Here is a 21,794-nt window from a genome sequence, read left to right on the forward strand (position 1 = left end):
CTGCTCAGACAAAATCATAAAAGCATGAGCTCATGTTGATGTTACGGGTCAGCTAAAGACAATTCTGCACCAAACAGCTGGGAGGACATAATGAACTAACTGCTAAGCAGAAAAAGATCAGCGAATCTCAGAGCACACAGGAGGCTGCAGATAAAGTGTGTAAAGAGTGAGCGGGTGCTCCTCAGGGTTCCTGGCTCACTTAGCCAATGTGTTTGTTGTGTCAGAACTTCCTCACACCCAAAGCACACCTGAGTCGAACCTCAATGACTTTATTATGTTTATGATTAAATAAAGGAGGAAGTAGATATAAATAAATAGTGTCTCTGCTCTGAGAGAAGGTTTGAGTGAACAGAGTGGAGGTCCACTGTGCACCACAAGAGGTCACTACTGATTCAAATATGGCGCCTTGTCGGACAATGAAGTCACATCTGACAGGTGGATATTCATATTTGCACCTTAGTTATTTAGCAGGTGACCTAATTTAGTCCAGAGCGAGTGCTTCAGGGCTGAGGAAAGCAGTGCTGGAAGATTCACAGACACCTTCGTCCACTGAGCTCAGCACATCTGTTCAAATAACAGCCCTGACTGCCTCTTCCTGTCGCCGGTACGCTCATCTTCATCGTCTTTACATCAGTCACATGCTGGTTGGTTAGAGTTTACAGTCAGACTGGATGACGATGGTGATTTATTGGGCTTCTGAAGTGATGATTACACAAACACCACAGAGCAACGATTCAACCCTTTTTGTTTGTTCGCACAGTTGAATAATTTTGAATCTTGTGCCACTTGAGATGTCAGTTTGTTTCTTTGTTCTCCAGCAGCTCTCTGGTCAAACACTCAGTGAGCGAGATGATCGTGACCTTTGACCTCTCTGCTTCATCTCACTGTTGTAAAACTGAAGCACATTCTACTGTTGGATTTCCTGTTTTTAAGTCATTTTAATGCTAAAACCACCCACAACAGTCCCTTATTTTATTTCTTTTAACCCTACTAGGGTGATTGCAAATTATCTCTGTGTTACCTTTTATGAACACCACCATGAACAAGTGCTCATATTCTCCAAAGCTGAGGCTGTTTAATCCGTTGTGACAGCTGCTGAGGCTGTGGTTGGTGGCCTGTGAGCGCTCCAGCTGTGTTAAGAGTTAAAATAGTCTCGCAGCTGCATGCTGGCATTAAATGGTGGAGCGATTCCATTTAACTAGTGCCCATGTAAACCACATGCACACTTTCCACATACTTGAAATTCAGTGGCTCTCCTCTCTTTTCATGTTCTCACTGAACTTTGCGTTGTAAACTTTCTTGGCCTTGTGTGCTCTTCAACCGACACTCTTTATTCGGCAGACAGGGGAGGAAAAATCTTAAACGGTGACAAACATTCCTTTTCTGAAAATTTTAACCGGAAGGAATCAAATGTGAAAACTGACACAGACAATCTCTGGTTTAGGAGCAAATATGAAATATGATCTAGTGGCTCAGGTGGTTGTCAGGTTTATTACAGGAGCCTGGTCCCTTTGGTGCAGGCATATCCAGTGGTACAAGTCCATCCATGTGTGCAGCTGTTCCTAAAAGCTCCCCAGATGGATTTGGACTGCTTTTCATTTGCGGGTTTGGTTCAGTTTCAGACTTGGGTGGAACGGCGGACTGAAATAGGAATGGAGCAGGTGCACATGACGGCTGGTGGCTTTTAACACTTGATGATGTGTCATGAAGCGCATCAATAAAAATAAAAATGTCATTGCTTAGACAAAAAAAGGCCTGTGAAGGACACCCGTGAAGACTTGAATTAGGGGACACCAGGGCATCTTGTCACACCTTTTGCACTCTTTTATGTATCTTGTTGTTCCAAACTGACATGTTAACGTTAGCCTAAACTTTTTTTAACTCAAAGATGTTTATTACAAAATACATCAACTTTTTTTCGCTTTAAATAAATGCACACTTCAGTTAACAGTGTTCTATGCTTCTCCCACACAGGATATGACATCAGCCCAAGTCCAAGCACCAAACAAGTCACTGTGGTCAGTACGACAACTTACAGTACAACAACATGTCCCGCTAGCAATCCTAACCCCCAGTCCTGACAAAACCTCAAATCTAAACCCCAGCCTTAAAAGAAGAAGAAAGTGACATATTTTGTCATTGGAGGGAACTCACTCCAACAAAATTCATGCTCTGCATGAATCACCACCCAAGTGACGTGCACACACACACACACACAACAAACCCGGGGCAGTGGGCGACCACATGCAGCACCCAGGGAGCAGTGGGGGTTAGGTACCTTGCTCAAGGGTACCTCAGCCATGGACACCGGGACGGGGAAACGAACCAGCAACCCATCGGTTACAGGTCCGATACCCTAACCGCTGATCCATGACTGCCCCAAACTAAATGAGTCCAGCAACAAAGAGGGACCAAGAAAACAAATCCACGCCACTTTAGAGGGTTTTCACTGGACATTTTTAGTTTTTTTGAAGACACATCTGCAGGCTGCAGCATCTTTAATCAGCACTGTTTTCAGTCAGTGGGTCAACCAAAGTGTCTTCTTAACCCCTGCTGTCCTCTGTGTGAGGCCAACACGCTACCCTGAGCCCTGAACATTAGGCCTTCCCATCCTGACCTTCCCCGCTCCTTTGATGCCTTCATGACCCACTCGGAAACTCCACTTTCAAAAGTTAAAAGCCCCAAATGTGATTCCTTGCATATGGATATGCTATATTTCTGTGACTTATTCAATAAGCCAAAAGGTTCCGTTGACAGAAATTTTAGTTAAGTTCCTGGTGGTAACGCATTGTTTAATCTGACTCTGTAACAACAGTTCAGATGAAGGACTGAAGTGTGGTGACAGCTTCATTAACTTTTCATGATCTCTGATGTAGTTAAGATGGGTCTTTATTAGTCCCGCAGGGGGGTAAATTCTCAAAGAAACTTGAAATGTGAAAAGGAGGCGTGCTGCAGAACTAACTGCTTTGACAGAGCTACTTCATGTCGCAGCTCATGTAGCTAATTGATGTATTCATTTCAATTTGTATCCCTAAGTAGCTGTTAATTTATCCAGGCTTCTTTATATCCTCTGTAACCATGTGATTAAACTCTTAGCTAAATGTCTGCTGAAGCTGTTCTCTTTTTAGCACTAAGGCACAACTAAAAAATAAACTGAGATTAGAGATGCAGCAATTAGAATTTTATATGTTCCCAATAACAAAATATGCTATAGACTAAAAATAAATGACCCTCTATGTCCCTTAAAATGTCAATGGAACATTTAATCCCAAAAGTAATGTTTGATTAAAAATGTCAGAAATATGTGGGAGTAAAAAGCACAAATTGTCTCTGAGATGTAATGGAGTACAAGTGTAAAGTTACATATAATGTAAATCAATACACAAGTCATATACAAATACGTGATTAAGCTGCTCTACTCGTATAAATCACCTTTGTCATTCAGGTTGGACAGTCAGAATCTAGATTATAACATTCCCAGGCGCGCCTGAACGCAACACGTGACCGAGCATTAGCTCAGCAGAGAGAGGGAGAGAGGGAGAGAGGGATTGGGACCGAGAGAGCGAAGGAAGGAGAGGGAGAGAAGCTAAACAGGTGGTCTGAAAACACACAGAAAACAATGTCGTCCGGCGGGGAGAAGCGGAAAGACCTTTAGTCCTCGCTTTTGTACGGGAATACTGGGTCAGCCGCGGATCCGAACAAAACCCATGCTCCTTTTTGGTTTTCCCACGGACTTCTTCTCTTCTCGGTTTTAGTCCGAATCCAGGCAAGATCTCGGATACTAAACCATGAAAGTCACGGTGTGTTTTGGCAGGACCCGGGTGGTGGTGCCGTGCGGGGATGGAAATATTAAAGTCCACACACTCATCCAGCAGGCTGTCATGAGATACAAGAAGGCTATCGCTAAGGTAAGTGGCGGCTACTTTGCCTTCCTGCGGCTTTTGTTTTCCTGAAAACAATGTTGCGACGTCCCGGCGGCTCTGGAGGCGCACTCAATATGGCGCTAACTTGAAATAAATGCAGAGAAGAGGGGGAAAGGGGAGCCCGTTTTTGCTGTCCTCTGCCCCGCACACTTTGTGCGGTTAATGAGCACGCATATGCTGCATGTGCGTGTTGGTCGCCGTGTGTTGCTGCTTTCAAAGGAAGGCGCACCGCCATTGTGGTTCTTGTGTTTGTAAACCCACAAAACTTCCTCTGGGATTCTCACTGTGGCGCGGAACAAAGTAGTCCGTTGTTTTGTCGCAGCTTAGGCGCATTGAATATGAGTTTTAACACACTGAGACACAAACATACCTCTGCAGGCTTAGTAACCCCGTTGTAAGCCCGCAGTTCATTCCTCTGAAAGTTGCCAGCAAAGATTAGCTTACTAGCAAGTTAGCCAGGAGGCTGCAAATGAGACTTGGGACTGCGTTCTGTGGCTATTAGGCTTCAGGGCAGAGAGAAGTCATTAGCAAGAGGAAAGTCCTGTCAGCTTCGTCTACACCCTGTTTTAAGGAGTCTGTCTGTTACGCAAAACATCAAAAGTTACTTATTGTTCGACTTCTAATAGGCTCATTATGGTAACAGGGAGGGTTAGCTGGAGGTATGCAAGTAAAGACAGATACACTGAGGTTAATTAGTGATGCTTCAAATGCAAGAGGACGAAGGGCCTTTCTTCGTTTTTCTTTTTTAAAGTAAAGTTTGCTGCATGTCTGGTGTCGGACTAAGTGCAGAATAAAGGAGGATGTCTGAGCAGGCACCAGGCCCTGCAGGATCGGCAGGGAAACTGCAGTGCCAAGCCCCAGCTCCAGCTGACTGGCGGGGGCATGGACCTGACACATAAATCTGGGAGATAAAAGTGAACCTAAGAAAACTCGTAGCATGATGTTGGAGTAGCTGCAGATAACCTTTGAACCAGCTCAGTACTTTATGTGCAGGGTTCTCTCTGGGCTCGATCAGATAAGAGGAGACTTGGAGCGTTATAAATTTGCTCTTTTATTAGACCAAAATTCAGTGAAACACAGTCGTTTTTTGCCATCAACATCGCCGCAGCTTTTGGTCAGATTCTCTCTGCCTGAAAACCTAAATCTGGCCAACATTTTGGATGCAGACTCGCAAACTGTGATAACAGTAAATTTAGGTCAGCAGTTGATGCCACTTGGTAATTCCATTAATTGTCCGGGTGTTGTGTAAGGTACAAATATATTACAGCAGCTACTCAGCTTTCATGAATAATTAAGGCCTTGGCCTTCCATGTGCTAACTCGAAGGCCCTCTCTTTCTGTTGTAATGATACCAACCTGGAAGTCATACCGTATCCCGCTCTCCTTTTGAATAATTCAGTGTGAGTGAGCAGACCGAGGAGTGCAGGAGAATATCTCTGTGGCAGGTCAGGAACTTGGAGAGGATATTAACTCTTCTCTGACATCATGAAAAAGTCATTTAACTCATATTCATACAGTAGCTAGTCAGTCATGGGTTTAAAACTTGGAACTTTATTGTTGTCGCTGCCATTTTTCCTTGAAAGAGTGTAACGTGGGTGAAAGTGAAGGAGTTGAAGTGAGTAAGAAAAGGTCTGTTTTACCGACGGACTGCGAAAGGCGTTGTACCATCCTCTGTGTGTGTGCAAGAGAAAGTATTGCCCAAGAAGATCAGTGCGGTCATCCACAAAGTATGAAAAGTCATACATCACGTCTGTCCGAGTGTAACGGAGCTTTTTCACCTTGGCTTTTGGGAGTTAAACATGCTTAAAAAGAGAAGAGCACACAAGAGAAACAGAATTTTTATGTCCTATTCATAGGACAGTTGGATGAAAAGTGACCCACTCTTACAAACTGAGGACCGTAACTTGAATCCTGAAGAATTCCAACACTGTGGAAACATCCATCCTCTGAGATTTTAACTTGTGAATGATGTGACTAAAAAGATTTTTGAAATATTGAATGTAACCTTGGTACAGTGATTCTTATCGTACCACCAGATATTTGATAATCCGTAGGGTTTCGTAAATGAACTCGCTGTCGTTCCCAGTTGAAGTCAGTATTGTGTCCAGCTGTCTTAGAGGTTCTTATCACAATTTAGAAAAAGGCAGTTGTCTGGGAAAAGTCAGCTGTATTGCTGTTCAACTGTGAGGGTGAATCGTGTCTGTGCTGGAAAAGAGACCACACATTCAGTTCCCATTCTGTGGCCTTCAAGCTTTGATCTGAAACACTAGAAAAAGTAAAACAAAGAAGTCCAGAGCTCCTCATGAAATCCTCAGCCATAACAAAACGCAACACCCTCGTCATATAGTCACCTCAGATCTGCTTTTATTGCTCTCGTCCCACCCTGGACGCAGGGTTGGGCATTGTCACATCTCTCGGTCACAGATGTTGTGTTGAAGATCACAGTTTTTTTTTTCTTTACTCAGCCAACCTAAATAAGAGGCCCAAGTTTAGGTTGGTTTTTCTGCGTCAGTGTTTGTATGGGGCTTCTTGTAACTTCCCCTGTCATTAGAGAGGAATGCTTCCTGCAGCAAAGAAAAAAAAAACAGTCCACTTCTGAGGGCCTTAAACCATCTCATAAGTTTGGAATTAGAAAGATGAGGACACTTGGATGAGTGTTCAGACGCTGTTAGTGCGACGCTCTTGCTGGACTTCAGAGGAGGAGCAGTTTTGCCAGCTTCAAAGTCCCCCAAATGTCTTGAAGTAAAACGGTGTCAGATGATCCTCTGCTGCTCTTTTTCCTTCCACAGATCATAGGGTGGATTCTCACTAATGTATTTGACTAAGTGTGGCAAGCATTTTAAATGACGCCCTTGACTGGAAAACCGTCTGGTGGTTTAATGCTCCAAACCCTCAAGTGCCATAAGTATTGGCTCATCAGAACCATGAGATTTGTCTCCTTTCGGCTGTTCTGAATGCCCAGAAGCCTCCAGGGGCTTCTCAGGTGTCTGGATTGTTGTGTCCACACCAACACGCAGCAGATTTCCATTCACAGCTTCACACTGCTGGAGTTTCCTCTGGTGGAGTCGAGGCTATTGTGTACACACTTGACTGTTGAGTCAGACAGATTTAACATGACTTTGACCTGCTGCACACAATAGGAGCAGGTGTCTAGTGTTGTTCTGGTTACATAAGGTCTTTCTTTTCTCCAAAATACAGGAACATACTGCAAATTAATGTCATTTTTTTGCTACTGATAAACCCATTACGGCCGCAGTTCATGTTACTTTTAACTGCTCCCAGTATCCTTCTGTGAATCTCCGGAGCCTCCGGTAGTGTCTTCAAGTTTATCTTCTAATTGACAATCCGAAATCTGAAAGTATCAAATCTGCAGCAACATGAAACATCACATTCTCACATTTAAGGAGCTGAAACCACAAAACTCTGGCATTTCTGGTTGATGATTTATTGTCTTATAATGCCAGACCTCAGACCAATGCTAACTTTTGGAATCCATGAAAAGCCAAACCGTGCAAAACCAAGTTTATTAGATAATGCGGTGAATGTTGCATTCAGTCGCAGACATCAGTGGAAATGTCTTTGGATAATGTTTCAGACTTGAAACTTTATAGATTTAAATAAGAAAATTGCCAGTAATTTAAAGACAGCCAAACTTAATGTGGATTAAGCTCAGAAAATCGCCAGATTTGAGCAACACTGTTAACTGACTCCAATCTGTCAGCTTGTCCTGCAGTGCTGTTGTGTTGTGCTCAAGATATTATTCAATTCAATTTACACGTGGATGTTATTAATTAATGTGCAGGAGCCTTTGATGGCCAACAGGGCCTGGAGATGAGCAGTATTACATGTTCCTACAGTCTAACATGTTCGCCACTTGAAATGTGCCACATCTTCAAAGAAAACCCTTCACTTCTGAAGTTGGCCTTATTTTGTTCAAAAGAGCGTTGTGGCTGCGTGCGTGAAAGCAACATTAAACACAATAGGATGATCTAATGATAAGAACGAGCATAGTGTCTTGTGTTATCGAGGGCACTGGGCGAAAGAAGAACATGGCATACAGCGACACGTGTAATCATGTCGGCCGCTGAATTCAGCGTTTATGGTTTCATTTGTAAGCTGAGGTGCAGTGGAAGCCGGATTTTGGCTTTTTGAGGAGAAATGGCTGCTATTTTTGCATGGAGGAATGTTTGGATCCGGAGGCGGAGCTAGGAGTGGCGGGATCGTGATGTGAATGGCGTAACAGAAACTGATGTCATCCAAAATTTCAGGACTACTTTTCACCTCTCCATAAGAACCTCGCAACAAGACACTCGGTTCAGGCGACTGCGTGACTTGAAAGTCTCATGAATTCAGGTCGCGTACATGAGCCATGATAATTAGAATTGGTCCTCTGATGCCTGTGTGGGGACTGTGGCCCAAGACTGTTTACACTCTGGGTTTATTTATTGCGAAACTAAGATTTTTGCCTCACATCAAACCTCAATTGTCCACTTCCACAATAGTTTGTTGACGCTGCAGTCTGAGGTTTATGTAAAGTGCACATACTATTGCCTGTATTGCCGTGTGGGCTGTAAATGCAGACCAGTGTCCAGATGGATGGATCCTCGAGCAGTTCTGAACATGAGTAAAACAATAATCACAGGCTGCCAAGAAATTAGAATACAACCATGCCTTGACCTTGTTATTTTCTGTTTATACATCAGAGAGGTTTTTATCACCTGTTCTGTCTAACAGTGCAAGAACAGCACCAGTGATGTTATCATGAGGGGAATTCCAAAACATGTACCTGTTACCATGCAGTGGGTATTTTGTGCCATCTAAACAATACTTATAATATATATATATATACATATATATATATATATATATATATATATATATATATATATATATATATATATATATATATATATATATACATATATATATATATATATATATATATATATATATATATATATATATATATATATATACATATATATATATACACTACAATACACTTATATTTCGTACCAGACATATTGGAAGCACTTTTATTTATTAACACTTTAAGATTGCATCTGCACCTTATCCGTTGCCATTCTGCACCTTACCTGCCTCACTATATACTTATTTTTTATAGTACTCTGTTATTTTTTTTAATATATTACTCTGTTATTTTTATATTTTGTGGGGAAATTACTTTCTACTTTTATATGCTTCTTTGTATTGCAACTCTGGCACAACAATTTCCTGCGGGATCAATAAAGTTCTTATATTATCTTATCTCTTATTTCAGCTCAGGAATGTTTGTTTATACTTTTAGCCAGTTTAAAGCACTGCTGTCCAATTTAAGGATCCTGCTGAAGGTAACCAAGACCATTGGTTAGTTCCAGACTGATTTGTTGTTATTTCTCAGTTGCATTATGATGGGAGCTAAGGAAATTGTGATTGCACTGTGGGTGTAGGTGCAGTACAGCTACCACATGTCAGTTCATAAACTCAAATAATTTTACACTTCATCTGTTTGATCCTCATGTCACCAGGCTGTACCGGCCAGGGGTTCCCGTTTCCAAAATGGGCACAGCGCAGGATTAAGAGCTTCACTGATAATCCCCGGGCCGCTGACTTTGACCTTGACCAAACTACTGTGAAAAATGTCCTAAAACATGACCTGACAAAGTGTTTAATTTCCTAAAGGAGTCAGTTAAAGACATATGTGGACGAAGTGAAGGAAACGAGCCACATGAGGCTTCCCGTTTGGACTTGTAGAACAATAGCAGGGCACAGTGGCTTCAAGTAGGCTTTAAAAACAGCTGTATAAAGATCCAAACTGTTCCTTTTCAGATAATGTTTATCTTGAAAACTGAGAGTTCAGGAAGTTATATAAAATTACTGACATTACATAACGACATTTCAGCAGCAGAAAAGATGATTGCAGTCAGCAGCTGCAAAGTATATCGTCCTTTTCCTAAGGACATGAGACATTCTACATGGTTGTTTTCTTTTCTTCTTCTCTCTATTTGAGGATGCTGGCATCACCGTGTTTCCCACAGTGCTGCTTTGCTGTGCTGTGCATTTTAGATGACTGTGCTTTTTTTAACTACCCAACTCTGCTTCACTGTGAGGAGTTTACATAAGTGACCTGTCATTCTTACCATCATTTGACATCATGCTGTTGACATGATAATAAGAATAAAAAAAGAACTTTGGCACTTTGGTCATTTGCCCGCAGGTTTTCCCAGCAGGAGAGCGAACATGGCACGAAGCAGTTGTTTGGACCTGTGACTGCAGGGAGAGAGCGAGCGATGTGAGGCCGTAAAGTGCTGACTGCTGAGCTCTGAGATGGTGGGAAGATGGATACCCTCCTTTCTGAAGTTTAATTTACATTTCAGAAGTTGAGCTCATGCTTTTCTGCAGCACTGTTTACAGTAAGAAACGGTTGTCCATAATGATATTCCTTGATTTGTTAGTAATGGAAGAAAGCTGAGCTGCGTTGAGGAGTGTAAGGACAAAACCATCCGCTCCATGACAGAATATTTCTGCAAACTTACAACATCAGTGACTTGCCAGGAAACTTTATGGTGTTCAGATTAACGTCGACTACAAGGTGTCTCATGGGGCATCATAATAGACTCCGTCTTCCCTGAACTGAACATGTTGACCAGGTTTGAGAACATGCATATATATTTGATATTTTTTGACACACGTTTTGACGCATATTCTTCTATATTCTCTCAAACCAATGTTCAAAATACTAACTCAGCTTTGAAAGGAAGATGTTCCTTTGCTGTGTCAGTGTAAGAAACACTTGAAATTTACTTGCAAAATGCATATGAACATCTGACTCGTATTTGTCTTCACTGACTTGGGGTCTGCTTTAGTAAGGCTTGCACTGGTAATTGACACATCTGTGTCTGAAACTGTTCACACAGATACTTTTGTCAATGAACCCTTCAGTGTAAAAGCACAAGAGAGCCAACTGTAAAAGTTTATTTTAGTGTGACATGTTACAAACTGAACTCTTGACCGTTATGACGGGAGGGGGCTGCCCAACAAAATCACAGCTAATGAGAGCCCACATCATAATGACACAGTGAGATTATGTAGTTTATGGAGTGCTATGAAAACAGATTACTACAACCCTGGCATGGATCCCGTCAGCTGAGCGTTGGCACCCCATCCATGTGCACCAAAGCCAGCTACATATGGTGATGCTGAGACTTCAGGCAAACAGAGAGCCAGGGGCTGACTGACAGCAGCCTATTTTGGGTGACGAATGCTTTAAAAATTATCACCGGCACTTGAAGTTGTTTGGATGAGTGCCTGCATCACAGGGTGGTGTTTTGAGGTCAAGTCCCCGCACCCCTCCCCACTCCTTCAGCTGGAGACTTTCTTCCATAAACAGAGGAAGCTTGTGAATGTAAACTGGTGCAGGGAAAAAGGATCAGGAAGCTTATAGAAAAGTTTTATGATCTCTGCACTGCTCTGCTCTCACGTCTTCTTTGGTCCAGACGGACTCTGGACACCAGAGTTTATTTGCCAAAGGGATCGTTATCGTGTCTTCCCAGAAGGGTGCTGGTGGACCATCAGGGCTTAATGCAGAGAAAACTGGTGTGTACTTAGCAGAATACGGTCATTGTAGAAGCTGACCACAAGTGTGAGTCTCGGGTAATTTGACCCCAAGAAGATTTAACAACTTGGATGTTAAATGTGAGTCTTGTTGAAGTAAGGCGTGCGACACCATAAAAACATCTTGCTCAAAATGAAAACTCACCATTCTGTGTTATTGAAGTTATTAGCAATTTGAGTGATTGCTCACAGAACAGTGTCATTACTTGTGTTGAGAACACTGCGTTGTATTCACCTTTGTGCTTTTTTCCCAGTCAGCTCAGGTTGGATTTACTCAGGGGTTTTGTGGTTTGAGCCACAGCAACATTTAAATAGTCTCAACTGATAGTTAGACTAAGCTGGCCAAGAATAAATGGGTAGTCATCAACTTTCTCCCATAATAAACGTGGAGGTTACAAAGCCCAGACGTTGCCTCTCGGTGCCTGTTCTTTATGGACTCTTAGTCTTCTGGTCATTTTAGGTGAGCAAAACAATTATAGAAAAGTTTATACGCTGCCTTTTATCGTGTAAGACCCTGCATGCGTCCGTCGAACCTTCTTGTCTTTCACACCGAACCGCATTCACTTCGCCACCGGGTTGGATGAACGTCCACAGACTGCCTGGGAATGCTTACAAGTCAAATCTTTTACTTCATTATACAGCCTTTCTTATTATTTTGCTGATTGTGTTTTTATTTATCAATAATTTGGTCTATGAAATGTCTCTGACAATGTCCTGGAGCACAAGCTGAGGTCTTCGAAGTGCTTGTTTTATCCTAACCATCACTCCATAAGCCTAAGATGTATTAAGTAAATGAAATCAGAAACACTCGCATAAAGTAAAAGTATAACAGAATTGTAGCGACAGGATTTTGGTTTAGTGCGATTGGTCAGGAAACACCTGCGTTGTGGTGATCAGACGGATTGCAAACATCAGACTGGTTCAGTCAGTCTTATTTTGAAGAGAAAATGAAGGATGACAGTGAAGTTGTTACCCAAACTGTGTGGGGATATTACTTAACAAACTTAATGATGGACAACACTGGAACAAATGTGCTTCGTTATGAAGTACGTATGTGCTTAGTTAAAAAGGTCGTCGGTTTTATTCCCCACATTATCCAGCATGTGGCCATAAAATGAGCCTTTTCAGGAGCAAATCAGTGCCTGCCCCGTCCGCCCTCCCCCGTCTACTCATTCAGTGTGAGCTGCTTTAGACCATCAGAGTATAAAGAGCTAAATGTAAAATGAACACACACTTGTATTCTGCGGGCAGACTGGCCTTGTTCACAGGCCTGAGTGTCCCTTGTCCACCCAGTGGACAGACACCGACTGAAATGTCAAGGCCTGGCTGTGTGCGGAGCGCAGGGCACAGGGAGAGGATTGTCTCTGAGGAATGTCAGTCACACTGAGCAAACAGCAGCATAGCTCAGATATACTGTATCCCTCAGTGTGGCACGATACGGCCTGCAGATTCAGTCGAGTCTCAACACTTCGTATTCTCACCAAACTCTTATTCTCCTCCTCTTGTGCAATATTGGCCTAGATGTTGTATTTCTGCTTTTGTTTTTTTAGCCTCATTGTTTGGATGCTGCTTTATTGTTCTCTTCCTCCTGCTCCTTCCTCCTCCTCTGAAATTCCTGTGAGATTCTTCTTGCTCGAGTCTTAAAATTTCATTTTATTTCCCCCCCATACATAACAGAGCCTGCTGTTCTCGCCCAGCTGTTAATTGCCAGCAGCTAAATGAGAAACCTGATGGTTTAGTGATGCAAGGAAACAGAGTGCAAAGCTAATACCACAAACCATCTTCTCCATGGAAACCCAAATGCATTTCAAAGAGGTGGCGGTCCTGCCCTGGCATAGTCCAAATTTTTGAAAGGTGGTGATACTGGGAGACTGGTTTGGCCTGGACACAGAAAACCACATGCTGTTCAGAGGATGAACAGACCACATTAGCATAACACAAATGATTTATGAGTGTAGATTAATGATGTGCCTTGAAATTGAATTCAGTACTTAGGCTGATGAGGCTTTGTCTGCTAAATATAGGACAGTCCAAGTGAGAGCTGTGCTTTTGACAGATACATGATTATTGGCCTTTGGGCACGACAGAGACACGAGGACCTTAAACTTCAGTGTCTCTTTGTTGTCTGCTGTGGTGTCTTGGTTGCTCCTGGTGTAGTTCAGGAAGCAAATGGCTGAGCTGAGACAGTTGTCACCTAGGGCTGGGTATCAATCAAAGATTTTCCATACCGGTACCAATACAGATACCTTCACTTCGATACCGGTTCCTGAACGATACTTTTTCGATACAAATTTTATAATATACACAATATATATCAATTCTAACAATAAGAAAATTACATTACAGTACACATTTTTCAGCTTTGGTATTTTTCCACTCCAAGCAGTTTTCTTACAGAAAAAATAAAGAACTAATAATTTCCAGTGCAAAAGCACAGTTGCAAACAAGTGACAGGTCAGTGTCTAATGCTCACTGCTACATACTGGCAGTTCAGGCCCCCAGGCGGACCTGAATGCTGAGAGGAGGAAGGTTGCAGTCTGCTCTTCTTGCAGTCACGGAGCATGTTTTGATACTCGGTACCACCGAGCATTTCGCTCGGTGCCATTAAAGAACTGAAGTTCGGTACCCAGCCCTATTGTCACCTGATGTAGCTCACCTGACCAGATCTTTGACATCATCACACTGTAAAGTCTTTGGAGTGTGTAGGACTGCCAGAAGTCACTAACAGTGTAAATTGTAATTTTGCTGCTGTGAGGCTGTCTTGCTACTGTAAGTGGAAATCCAAAGACAGACAGACGCAGACCTCAAATGTCTTTAATTCGGCTAACCTACCCGCGAGCCCACACGTTTCATCCAAGGCCGTGAGCGTACGGGTAACACTGAGGCTGGAGGCTCAGGTTACTTTGTTGTTCTTTGCAGTTGTCGTGCAACGTGTGTGATGTGTTGTCTGAAGTTTGGCACTGTTCACCATGACGAATTCCACACTTTGCTGGTTCAGTTCATTTTTAATTCAGTTCATATTTAAATATGTGATTTTTGTTTTCATTTGATATATTGTACTTACCTTTTCCCCCCACTGTGTGAGCCAGTTTGTGACATCTGGGAAATTGACCCTGGATTATTTGGATGTGGCTAAACCATGTTTTCTTTTTTTGCAGAAGTGATGGGTATGGGAGTGAAGCAATACCAGCACAGTTCCACACAATTGAACATGTTAATATCTGCCCACCGGATTCGAACGACAGGCCGATATCCCTTTGTTTATTATAGGTGAAAGAAAGGCTTTGATTCATTGCCGCCTCCGCTGTTCCAAGCCTTCATTCTCTCCTGGGTGTGTTTTTGACGTGGCTGGTCTGCACTTGTCAGAATGCAGCCTGCATGGTGATTTAATATTCACCGTTCACGCAGCGAGACTGTGAAATAATCAGAAAATCAGTGATTCGCACAGTGGGTTTCTGAATCTGACTGGACAGTAATTTTAAGAGAGTGGGATTTTATTCATATACTTAGAGGGTCAGACTAATAATACATAACAGCCCGTTCAGTGTAATTTAGGGAGAAAATGCGAGCGTATTACAGATTCCTGGTCACAGCGCTTTTTGAGGCGGAATAAAGCCCTATTAAAGTTGATTCCTAATGAAATCCCAGTTTCTGTCAGCTGAATACACGTCTGTATGTGAGACACGCATGCTGCACAACAGGAAAAACTGTCTGACTGACCAGCTGATGATGCAAGACGTACAGGATCTTCCTCATGTCTGGACTTGAGCTGTCAGGAATGCTGCAGTGTGTTTTCTCCTTCCACATCAATGCCAGTTACTTGTGTATACTTTGGCATGTTGGTGTTTACAGATGTAGAAATGAAAGTAAACATATCTCCTGCCATCAGCACCATCACACAGGCACCGGCTTGAGTGACAGATGCATACTACAGTGAAGAGATCTACTAACCTGTCTGCCTGCATAGTGCATGATCTCTGTGTTTGTGCTGCCAAATCTGAAATCAAGTGAATTGACATTACCATGTATGCCTCTCTGCCCTTAGACGCCACAAAACTGCAGGGATAAGTTTTAGAATCAGTTATGTTTGATATTTTATACAGTGATAAATAAGTAAATAGAAATAAAATAAAATGAATATACAGTCCATGTCTGTTTAGATATCAGTGCATGCTACTGCTGTCACTACAAAACATGATCCATTAGATTTTCCATTTTTGGCCACAAACTACACTGCTAATTTGATGCAGATTCAAAAGATTAAATTTAACATTAAAATTTGTAACCATTTGATGCTCTAGTGGATGCGTGATGGGAGAATAAACGCCACAAAGAGACCAGACAGAGCTGCCTTGACCTCAGGGAGTGGGCTGCAGGAGACAGTCGGACAGCTGAAAACATTCAACAGCATCAAATACTCGCCCACATCTTGAACCAGTTCCCACTTAACCCAACCTGGCCGACACCAGAAGCCAAATCGGGCTCCTCAGGCTATGCAGCTGCAAATATGGGCACCAAAGCAATGTTTACAAAGATACTTGCATATGCACATGTGTTAGGGTTAAACGTTTTAAATAATGCATAGTATTTAGTCTGTCACATTGCTTGATGGTTTGTCTTGTCTGCTTCTTGAGGACTTTGATTTCACGTTAGGATGTTGAACATAGCACCGGTTCTGATCTGAAGTGAAGTTGGTCGCTGCTGAAAGAGGACACTTCAGTCCAGACGAGATGGATTGGGGAGTGTGTGGCAGCAGAAAAGAGCTTTCCTTTTCCTGCCCCTCATCATCAGTATGCATGGGAGTCAGTGGTGAGGAAGTGCGTCGAGTGGACCGGCTGGACTGTTGGAGAAACCAGAATCAGGGTCATGATATATAACCAAAAGCTCATATCCTGATATGTGTCATTTCATATCTAGATAATAATATAGCGACATAGCACGGCATGTAGCATCACATGGTCTGTAAGTAAAAAAGTAAAAAACAGGGCATAATATGAACCAATTTTACAACATTACATGACACATATTGTCTTTTTGCACTGCCCTAATAGGAATAATTTTAAAGTTAGAGGTACCTGAATATGGTTGGAAATACCTGATTTCCTGATTTAGCTGCATCGCAGCAGAGAGCTTCCTTTAAAAAAAACAGAAGTGAGTGCAGGCAAGAACAGGGCACAGAAATGCCACAGGGAACTGTGGTTAATGATCACTGATGTGTTCTACCAAGAGTGAGGTGATTTAATTACCTGTAAAACATTCAGGAATTGTTTTGGAGACTGTAGAGCAGAGATATTGAGACATTGGCGAGGCTGTGCACTCGCCGCCTCTGTTCACATCGAGCTCCGCTTTGCTCAGACACTTGGCACCAGCGGGGGAGTTCGAAGATGAAAGAGGCAGCCATAACTTGGTGAATCTAGAAATAGTGTCGACCAAAACAAGGGGAAGAACACTGGTGCTGAAATAACATCTGAGGTTTCTCAGCCATTTAATTAGAACTCAGTCCTGGGTAAAACCAGAAAGAGCTGTAAACAAGACAATGTCAAAAAAATAGCAATGAACAGAAAAAGGGGAAACAAAACACACGCAAAGGCTTGAGATTTTAAACCACAGTAGGTGCTATTGTGGGAAGACCTCAACAGCAGCAGCAGCCAGTGAACGTGTCTGTTTTGTCTTCATAATCTGCTATGTTTCACTGTGTAACAAGGATCCTGCATCGCCTGCTTCACATCATGTACACAATCGACTGAAGGACAGGATAAAAGAACAATAAGACCTTGAATGGCACTTAAACAGAAAACATTAGAGAGTCTCTCCTGTGTGTGTGCACCAATGCCCCACATACATGTGCCATCAAGTGTGAGGTTGAGGATATGTTGCAGCATGGAAAAGAGGATGAACGCTTGTGGGTGAAAGTGATGTTGCTTGTACAGGCATCCCGTTCAGTTGTGTGCTGAAGAAATTGCCTTTTGTAATGCGCAGTAGTGGATTCTGAATACGACGTGAATGCAGCTGATCACAGTGGTGACAGTTGAGGCAGAAAAGGCCCTTTGCTGGATAAAAAGCTTTCTGTGTGAATAAACTGTGTCAGGTCTGGCCTGGGACTGCTGCCTCTTTTGACATGATCAGGCAAGATTGTGTGTGCACTTTTGTGAGTGTGTGTGTGTGTTTCCATCTCCTCTTGCATACATGAATTAGGGACACCGAACCCAACACGCCTGGCATTTCAAAGAGGAGGCCATTTGTTGGAAACAAGTGCCCCATTTAGACTATCTTGATATTGAACGGTGCCCAGAGCCTGTGCCCATCTCTCCAAAGCCCGAACACGGTCACTCTTCTGTTGCACTCTGCCACCCAAAATAAATGTAAGCAAAGATGGCAAAGGTCTTCCTGTGTCAATTCTCAGATTTGTCTTTTTAAGGAAGGAAGAGGTGTCTATTCATAAAACTTCTGAACAATGTTGTCCAGGATTAAATGAAATTTGTAAGATTTGTAAGAAAAGCAGGGTCAAAGCAGGGACGACTGCCCAAAAAGTCTTCGGGTGGATGCCAGGTGGATGGTTGGGCAAACAAAGAGCGGAAGTTCAACACTGCAGCCCATTGTTTGAAATTGTCACCATTACTTTCTTGATGACTCTGAGTTTTCATTAAGGATTTCTGGATGCCTAAAGAAAAGACACAAATGAGTTTGTTTTGGAGTGGGTTGTTTTCAAAGGCACTGACAAATGACCTGTCTGTGTCTGTAAGTCGCTGTATGAAGACGTGTCGGTCTTTTTTTGTCTTCATTATTCATCATGAATGAGACAGTTTTGGTTGTGAAAATAGCAGCTGTGCCTTCGGACGTGAACACTGCCACTGCTTTAAGCTCTTGACCTGTGCACACCAAAGTGAATCTGAGCATAAATGTTACAAGCTTCTGTCACTTGATTTACATTTAAAGTGACTGCAGCTTCAAAGTCACATGCCCTACTTATTTCTCAGTTACATGCCTGCTGCAGTAGCCTGACCTGCTGTGTCACAACAGGAAAGGCCTCCAGGCACTTTCATAGCTGATTCTGGATCTTGAACAAATGGCCAGATTCCTTACTGAGCCGTTCATCAAGCTCACTGATAAGTGCTGACCGCTTTTCATCATACACGAGGCCACCGAACTCGAGCACAAAGGTCTGCACTGTTTTAGTGCTCATTGGCAAAGAGTTTTCCTCTCCTGTTGAGCCTTTATCTGATGAATATTGTCCATGTTTGTAAAATTTGCTTTTCCTTGCATTTTTTAAAGCTCGGTCAAACTCTGTGTCCGGCGAGGCTTTGTGAGAGCTTGGCATGGAGACAGAAATGCTGAAAATACCTCTGTCTTCACCATCCACACTCTGCGGATGGAAAAAGCCTCATTCTTGCCAAAGAGTGTGACGGCTTGTGCCTGAGTCCAGCTGGTTCTTTATAAACAGCACGTGAATTATTGTCTGTTTCTCGGCTTTGTTATTTCTTAATTTAAGAGATTATTATTCAGCCATTGGAGACGTCCAAAAACAGGCACAGACTGATTTGGATTTTTCATATCCAAAGGAAGTTGTTTTGCAGACATTGTTAAAAGAAGAGCAGGGAAACTTTTCACATCATACTCCATGTTTTTATCTATAAGAATAATGCATTAGAACTTTTGTAGCCACTAGTGACGTTTCTCTTCCATCACATGCTGGATACAAAAAGTTTTCTGCTCTCATGTATATCCATGTCTGTTGTCTCATTGGAGCAGACAGTGTCCTGACCCGTCGGTTTATCCCCTTACATCATCAGTGTTGGGACTCGCAGAGGCTAAATGAGTGCATGTACTGTTTGTGTACATGTTTATGCCCCCATGCTACTATTTCTATCACTCAGCTTCTGTTGTGCTCAAATGAAGAGGAATTAAATTTCTCCATTTGCATCTAAAAGTGTGTCGGAAGTATTAAAGCTTTCACATAATCCTTAACAGCAAAAAAAGAAAGAAAAAACATTTTTTTAGTTATCCTTTTTTGCATATTCAAAGAACTTGCTGAGCCAAAACTTTTGGCAACATTATGTTCCTTAATTAATTTTGTAAAACCCTGTGCACAGAGGTACACTTTTGACCCAAATGCCAGATGGACCTTGCATACTTCCAGGGTTATGACTGTGATTTCATCATCTCTTTCAGAGAGCCAAAGGAAGCTATCTCATCTCCTCTTTCACAGTAACTTCCACCCCCCCCTCCAAGTTTCTCTCCAGACTCCGGTGGAGGAAACGACTGCAATCTGCACCTCCGCCTCCCAGTGCTCCAGCCTCCCTTCTTCCTTCATCCATTTCTACATCCCAGCTCTCTTACCTCCCCCACCATCTTCACAGCATATTTTTTTTAAGTCAATCTCTCTCTCAGCTTCCATTCACATGGAGCCTGCTTGAGCTTTGAGGAAGACGATTCCTCCTGTTTTTCTTTAAATGCAGGCACAAATGCACATTATGGGGCTCTAACGAAGCTGTGAGTGTTGATGAGGTCTCTTGCAGCACGATATCCTCGTGCTCTTTTCTACCTTCTCTAAAACCAGTTGAACTGTCCTGCACAAATGTTCAGTTTTCTGGCAGTTCATTCGTTCGCCCAGTTTTAGTCTCTCATATTTAAATGACAGCTCAGGTTCATGTTGCTGTGCCCATGTTTGTCTTGGAGAACATGCTAACACAGAAACGATTTAGCAGACAGGAGTGTAGTGTCTTTATCGTGGACTTGTAGCTGTTAAAGGACACACACCAGCTGTTGTGAGGATCGAGTGTGTGTGTGTGACATGTGTGCGTGCAGGATAACCACCATCCGGTCCTTCTGCCTCGCACATGGACACACACACACACTTTTTCCACCTCTTAAGCCTCTTCATCTCCTTTTCAATAAACTTTGAAAGGGAGTTGCTCAGTCTTGCTGTCCGTATACCTTCTGTTTGAAGTGCATCCATAAACATTACGCAACTGTGTCTGTAAGCCATCACTGACTGTACTGTACTGTGTCTTCAGCCTGTCTGGGCCTGTCTGTCCCATTTTCTGTCCGCACAGGCCTCTACAGTTCTCACACCTTGACAGCTCTGCTGAGACCACTGCAATTCTCATATGTATGTAGATTTTGTGTGCTTGTTTGACCACACGGGATGTTAATTCGAGGTGTCTCGAGCTGAAGTGTAGGAGCGAGTGTCTGTTCTGGTCGTCTTAAAGTCCAGTCCACTCACACTTTCGTCCATTAGTCCAGCTGGTGGACTAATCCTTAGTCCTTAACCAGCAGCCAGTACTGCTGGTTAAGGATAAAACGATGTACATCAGTGAGCACTGCTGCCAGAACCACATTAGGGTCAAAAATCAGTTATTTTGCATGCATTTCAGCCGTATGAAATGCAAACTATTCATCATTAATATGTCAGTTAAAGACAAACGGAAGGATTATTTTTTGTTTGCAGGCTTGCCTTCAAGAATAAATTCTATAGAGGCAAAGTATAGCATAGATAGGCTACGGTATTCTTGGTTATGTCAGTAAATTTCCATACTTCATCAGAGTCAAAAAGGATGTGTTTGACTGTAAAAGATCTCAGTGCAGCTCCTCTACAGCCGAGCTCCTCTGGCCCCATGTGTCCCAGTGGAGCTGTGAGCTTTGGCTTTGGCAGGCCTCCCCTGCCTCGCTCTGCTATTGCAGTTATGTATAATAGGGCATATCTCATCCCACTACAAATAAGCCTCCTTATTTTTGCCTTTTCCATTTGCTGAGTTGTAATCTGATACGGCCGAGGCCACTGGCAGTCTTTCCGCTGCACAGTCGAGCTGTCACATGATGCTGGCATTCAGAGCACTGTTTCTGACTCTGTGCGCGAGTTCATGTTTTACAAAATAATCCCATGCACCGCTGTCTGCCCATTGACCAACAGTTGCTACTACTTCTTCCCCGGCAAATCCCCTTGTACAACATCTCCCAATCCCTCGGATAACATTCGGCTTCATAACTAGATCAGGAGTGGTACGTGCGTAAGTCGGTTTTTATTCAGAAACTGGTGACATTTGGGGTTTAGGCGCCGCCAGATGCTTTCATTGGCCAAGCCATGAATTTTTGCGGTGACTCATCTCCTTTTCATCTGGGACGGAGGAAGAATGGCCGAGGTGTGTTTGGCTTTAGTCGCAACATGTTTGCACCTGATGGAATGCAAAATGAGATCTTCAATGGTCTTCTAATGAAAAGAGGTTTGTGTTGAAAGACATTTTATGTCTGTGATATATTT

At 42.8% G+C, this 21,794-nt stretch overlaps 1 protein-coding gene across 15 annotated transcripts in view; it reads left to right on the plus strand.

Annotated features, from left to right (window-relative positions):
- Positions 1-3,452: 3,452 nt before the first annotated feature.
- Positions 3,453-21,794, plus strand: part of LOC124069359 (partitioning defective 3 homolog) — a 198,408-nt gene continuing 180,066 nt past the window's right edge. For 8 of the 15 annotated variants that reach the window (XR_006845047.1, XM_046408473.1, XM_046408474.1 and 5 more), the window contains exon 1: positions 3,455-3,908. Coding sequence is in view for 14 of the 15 variants with exons in the window: in XM_046408473.1 (XP_046264429.1) it covers positions 3,789-3,908 (120 nt within the window). In the remaining variant the exon portion in view is untranslated. Of the gene's footprint in view, positions 3,909-21,794 lie in introns of all 15 variants that reach the window. The other 7 variants (XM_046408468.1, XM_046408471.1, XM_046408472.1 and 4 more) reach the window with 3 other exon arrangements.

The sequence above is a fragment of the Scatophagus argus genome, chromosome 13 (genome assembly GCF_020382885.2).
Source record: "Scatophagus argus isolate fScaArg1 chromosome 13, fScaArg1.pri, whole genome shotgun sequence".
Taxonomy (NCBI): domain Eukaryota; kingdom Metazoa; phylum Chordata; class Actinopteri; family Scatophagidae; genus Scatophagus; species Scatophagus argus.